This window comes from Charadrius vociferus, unplaced genomic scaffold (genome assembly GCF_000708025.1).
Source record: "Charadrius vociferus isolate BGI_N301 unplaced genomic scaffold, ASM70802v2 scaffold298, whole genome shotgun sequence".
NCBI classification, from domain to species: domain Eukaryota; kingdom Metazoa; phylum Chordata; class Aves; order Charadriiformes; family Charadriidae; genus Charadrius; species Charadrius vociferus.
Genome location: NW_009649936.1, coordinates 171,802 through 177,892, shown reverse-complemented (window position 1 = coordinate 177,892; position 6,091 = coordinate 171,802). Strand labels below are relative to the sequence as shown.

The 6,091-nt window shown below is 44.3% G+C and overlaps 1 protein-coding gene across 1 annotated transcript; it reads right to left on the bottom strand.

The window, feature by feature from the left end:
* Nucleotides 1–1,778: 1,778 nt before the first annotated feature.
* Nucleotides 1,779–5,684, bottom strand: SMIM11 (small integral membrane protein 11). Its single transcript, XM_009891310.1, has 3 exons — nt 5,575–5,684; nt 3,723–3,902; nt 1,779–1,967 (listed from the first exon to the last, which is right to left on the bottom strand). The coding sequence occupies exons 1-2, from the start codon at nt 5,593–5,595 to the stop codon at nt 3,735–3,737; spliced, it is 189 nt and encodes a 62-aa protein (XP_009889612.1). The 5' UTR covers nt 5,596–5,684; the 3' UTR covers nt 1,779–1,967; nt 3,723–3,734.
* Between the last annotated feature and the right edge of the window lie 407 nt (nt 5,685–6,091).

Here is a 6,091-nt window from a genome sequence, read left to right as displayed (position 1 = left end):
CGCTACTCCGAAATAAAGGAAAAAAGCAGCCAGGTTGGACCAGATTTGAAGTCTTACATGTACAAAGAGCTTCTTTGATTTGTCTGTAGAAGCAAAAAGGTGGTGATGTGGAGGACTTCTGAGGAGACTCCTCACAGCTGCTTTCTCCCCCATTCAAGTCAGGGACAAAAAGAGGCTCCTTGTGTTAATTCCCTTCCTGCACATGTTTGGTGAGATACATGAGATTTTAATGCCAGTCTTGATTGCTTGGGGTGCTAAATGGTGCCCAGTTGGTGCCCAATTGCTTTGATCCTAAATGACTTGCTTTAAAGGGAGATTGTAAACCTTAGATTCTACTTACAGAGCAACTGCATTGAAGTAGAGAATACTTCCACTTTCAGTTTAAAAAATCTCATTATTACTATTGGTATAGAAAAATCTACTCTTGGCTGCATGGAGCCAAGACATTGCTTACTTTTGAAGCTGGTGGACACTACAGAGGCTTGACAATTTCCTGTTAAGGTTTGGGCGTGTGGCTTAGCTAAGTACCTTGGCGCCTTTCCCTCAATAGCTGTTTAATGGAGGTGGTTAGCAGAGTCCATTCTCACTGAACACCGCAGAGCCATTTAATTAAATTACCATTCAATTCCACCTTTACATAGACAGATGACTGCTGAGACTGTAGAAAGAAACTACTGGTTTACAATGGCACTACAAATTCCATAGCCTGGCAGTCCCAAGGCTGCTGTAGCAAGGATGTTGCTCTATCCCAGGAATGGGTTTCTGCAATACTTATATTCCCCAGTCACCAAGGTGACCGCATGAACAGCGAGCTTTTAAAAATCACTGCAATTCCCTGTGAGTAACTCCACCACAGCAAGAGCCCTCTGAGCATCAGCTGTATCAGCTGCATGCAAACTTAGGTAAGGCTTGAAAGGGGGATGCTGCAGCAGCGTGCACTGGTGTGACCACAGCTGTCACCTCAGCCTGCAGCTGCAGGGAGAGGGCAGGAGCGAGCCATCCCTGAGGCCTCCCGCGTTCTGCTGGGCTCCCAAGGCTTCCCCAAGGACCCTCCACCTCTTCTCTTCCCTCCTCTCCCCTCTCCACTGTCATATTTCAGCTTCACTTTAACTTCCAGAAGATACAAGGATCTAGGAAGTGCTTTATAATGGCAAACGTGAAGGCAAACGTACCTGTTGGCACTGCTATATATACCTAAGCTTTCATTTCTATGAAAAAAATCTGCTTTGTTGATTAACCTGAGTTAGCTTATCCTTCAGGATTTGGTGTTACTGCACATGCAGAGACAGCTAGTAATGGTAATGAACCCCCCCTCTGCTTCATAGGCCAAGTAGTAAATAGAGAGCCACACACAATTCTCAGGTACTGTGCACAGCAAAATAATGTAAGATACCTTCTAGCATGAAACTTCCTCAAAGGTTTTCATACTGACACTGTGATTTGCATTACTCTAAGGAAGTCCTAGAAATGAAGCGTGGTTTGAGAAAAGACCTGCCCAGAAAAGCTCCTCTCCTGCGTTTGTTCATATGGATTCAATAAAGGGCCCACAAGTCTCAGATTTACACCCCTGCAGTTGCTCTGAAAAAGTCGCATAGAGCCCTCCCCATTTCCTTCTGTCTCTCCATGAACCTTGTACACACCCACGATGGATTCAGAGTGTTTTTCTCTTTAAAACCAGCCACCTCCTTGCAGCTAATATCTAAAAACTGCCTCCCCTGCAGCTCTAACTGTAGCATTTGAGTAACCAGCAACCAAGGCCATTACTTTTTTTTTTTTTAACAAAGGTTTTTTTATTGCATAAATAGAGGCTTAGATATTTTGCCGCACGTATAAAAAGTTGAGATACAGTTCAAGCAAATGTTACTCTTGAGGGTTTTATTCCTTTGACACATCCTTCATCTACAGGAAGGCTTCGCTTCGTTCTCCCAGGAAAGGAATCCAATGCAAGCTGCCAAGTGTCAGAAAATCTGCAGGGTGGGGAAACAGCAGTGAGAACAGCAGGCATGGCATGCTGGCACCACAGGGGCTAAATCTGCCTGCCCACGTGGCACGCTGCAATCGGACCTAATCGCAGCTCTGCGGCGCTGACACCAGAGAACATTTTTAGGGTAGGAAAATTTGCCCCGTCTCGCAATCCCATTATAGAAAGACATGGCTGACAGTCTGAGAGATGGCAGGATTTGGGAAGGACTGGGCCTCTGGTAGGCAACACTGGGTGACTGGGCAACTAGGTTACTTTCTGCAAAACCTGCGATGCTTTAACGCCAGTCATTCAACAAGGTGAACGTCGCGTGCTGGACACAGAGGCCTTGTGGGATGAGCTCGTTACCCTGGTGCAGCAGTCCCCTGGGCTGTGGACTCTGCCAGGCAGAACTCCCTGGGACCCAGCGCTGCACACGCAGCACGGTAGGGTCTGCTCATTACAAGTAGCAGGCTTGCTCGCTTGCAGGACAGCCCATCTCTGACGTGTTTAGCAATAAAATTCCATATAGCTTACTCTGCAAAAATGGCAAGAAGCATTCTCATGGCATTTTCCAGTGGCTAGCGAAACTGATTTAAAATACAAGTTTAAAATGGCACAAGTCTGCCCAGAGACAAGTCCTCAGCCTGATGTAAACAGGAGACTGAAAAACACCTTTGCTTTTGTTGCTTTTTCTATGCGAATGAACCACTTCGTTCCCATGGTTATTTCCAGAGCCCCATTTCTTGTCACAATTTCCAATCCTTGTTGCATGAAATAAAACAGTGATAGGTTTGAAATCAAAACTAGTAAACATATCTAAAAACTGAAACTCTTCATATGTGAGGTGATGACCTCAGAAAGTTTTTTAGTTTAATAAAGCGTAACATTACATCAAACTCCCACTGAGCTTACAAAGGGCAGGCAGGAATAGAATTCCCATTTTTCTGCAGAACAGAGAGATGTGAAATGAACTGATACAAAAATCACATACCAAACAAGACAGGGAATATAATCTTAGCACTAGTCAGCACTCATTTTGCTTATGGACTTGATCCAACAAGGCAACGATTGCTTAAACTTCGAAAGCTGAGGGAAGGAATTCAGCCCATAGGGAATGAAACTTTAAGAAATTTTGTAATATTCATTTTGCTCTTTCATGCAGAACGATGTCCACTTTTCTCAGTGAAGTATATATGGTGGATGGTACACAGCATAACCTGTAGCATTTCTGTTACCTTGGGAGTTCCATGGCATGAGATTTGGCCCTTCCAGCTAAACTATCTACAACTTGTCATGTATTTCACTAATATGGAATGGCTGATTCTTAATGATGATTAATGATGATCTTAATTATGATGACTTAAGGCCAAGAGGTCTTATTGCATCATCTTGTCTGTCATGCTTCTCATGCATTTTTTGCCTAATTTAATCATCTCTTCATGCATGAGAACTTCCTGTGCAATTGGTTGGGTGTAAAAATTCAGGGAGATTAAGAGCAGAGAAGGAATACTGTGCTAAGAGCTCCTAAATCATGAACCATGGCTGCCAAGTTTTCTGGTGGTAACTGCAATTCCTCCAACAAGTGGGCATGATATGGGTGCGCAAATACGCTGAAACATCACAGGAGACAAATACTACAAGAACTCAGATAATGGGGATAGTTCTAATTACACAATCCAAACGCATCCAAGTCAAAACACAATGGGATTAATATGTCAATGCCATTATCAAGCACCCAGTTGTCGAATAAATTCTATACCTGAGAGACTCTTCAATCATCCTTTTTCTCTGCTTCTGTTTTCAATTTCTCTTCACGTTCCCTCTTCAGTTTTTCTTCAATTTTTTTGCTCTGGTACATTTTTACTCCAGCAAACGCTAAGCAAAGAATTAATGTTTTAGCTGCCAAAATGTACATCAGCAATGGGAAATTCTCCAAAGCCTGAAATGCAAAACAATGTATTTAAGCAGTTACTGGAACACTTGGACAATTAAAAATTAATCTACAGGGATGCAATACAGATTCCTACACCAACAGCGTTATTCAAAGCGATGGTCATGCTCCCCTGTTCATGCTTTTTTTTTTCTGTAGGAAACTTTAAACTAGGCAGATCAATGTCTAGGGGAAAGGACAAAACCAAGTTCACTTCACTCAAGTTTGTATATGAACCCCCTTTGAACATGTCTTTGTTGCTTTTGCTTGCTTTACAGCAAATGGAACATTGGCATGATCTAGAGCTGAAAAAGGGGAAGAACTGAATATCTTAGGAGAATTGTAAAAGTGGAAACGCTTCTGAACAGTTCTCCCATGAGCAATGGATCCGTGCATATCAGCTATCAGATGTGATCCCCAAAGACAATTTTGTGCTCCTAGAAATTTTAATCCATGGTAGCTTTGCGATTAACTTGCCCAGGTCTGGAAGGTATAGGTAAAGGCCTTTAAACTGGAAGAAAAGTAAAAAAAACCCACAGCCTCCAGTGATTCAGTTTCAGGAGTTTTTAATGCCTGGAACCACCGAAATTGCTCATATTTCAATGTTATAAAAGCATGTTACTGTAGATGCACATGGGGTGGAAAATAAAATGTGAATGGGTAACACTGTGAACTCAGAACACAAATACAAGAGCAGCACAGACACTCAGCGACTAAGATGTCAATTCCAGAAGGATACTGAAGGTACATTAAGTTCCCAGCACACAGTTTCAAAGAGCCACCTAGCCTGCAGGATTGGTCTGGTCTCTCAGTGTTGCACAGGAGGTTCACAGCCAGCTCCCCCTTAGCAAGCCTCCCAGTACCTCCCTGTACCTCTAGCAGGCCTTCCAGCACCTCACAGCCTGTTTAGCCATTGTCAAATTAATGAATTTAGAAAAAGCCATGTATCCAGACACCATTATTGTGTGCCCTTAAAGTCCACAAATCAGAGGCTCAAGTGAGGTCTTTTATAACGCTGGTCTCTACAAGCTGCACATTACCTTTGACACCAACCCACTCCCCTCTAATTTTGAAAAAAAACCATCATCCTCTGTCAACCTCTCCACATATTAAAAGTGGCAATCTCTTTAAGCCACAGCTCTGCAACCCCAGAAAGGTAAAGCCAAAGTTTGGGGTTAGCATTGCTTTCTTGATAAATTGTTTGATTTAACGTGTTAAAAATTGTTAATGCATGAGGTACTTGCTCAAACATTTCTGTGCCTTACAAGCGTATCCTGCAGAGTGTTCATGGTGCCAATACACTAAAAGACACAGTGGAGAAAACACCCTCCAGTAATGAAAGGAGCTGAGGAAAGAGCAGCTGGAAAAAAGCCTGGCAAGAGGAAAGCCAGGAGGAGCAGAGGCAAGCAGAGCAGAGCTTGCCTACCAGCGCTGCGCTCATGCCTAAAGTGCAAGGCCCTGACAGCAAGTGCTGGGGCCAGGCCAGAAGGCGCAAGCATGTATGGCAGGAAAGGACAACAACAAGTCCTCTGTCCCTGAGGTGCAGAGAGTGTGGTGGTTAAACAACCTTCACCCAGGGAAGGAAATTATCTCTAAATACACGATCCACCCAACCACATCTAACATGCATCTGCCTGAAAGAGCAGAAATTTGCTGCTTTATGAATGTAAAACATCCTCACCTTCCAGTTAAATGCCACCATCTTGGCCGTGTGATGATATTGTCTGTCCCACAGCAGGCTGTGCCCAGCACCGATGAGCGTCACACTTCCAAAGGCACAGACCAGGGCAGAAGCATCTTCAAGAAATGGAAATTAGAAAAGAATTAGCCAATCTGTTTTTTCTCAGCATGTCCACCCTGCACCTCTCTGACAGGCTCATCTGCTGCACAGCATGTGGCAGCGTACCAGTGCCACATGGTTCAGGAATGACCTACGTGGGCCTTTTTGGAGCTGAGTGACAGAAGCAACGTTCGTGCCGCTGAAGGACAGGGGTTTGACAGGCCCTGGGCAGGTGCCACACTTGCGCAGAGTGGAGGCTCTGCTTCCACCACACGCAGCACATCCCAGCAGTTGCCCAACCGAAACCCCAGGGCTGGCTGCTTTCAAAAGCTTGACACGTGTGCACATCACACCACCTCACTGATGTTTGAGATGTAGCGGACAGAAGCATACCCAGGAGAGCTGTCTTGTGGTTTTT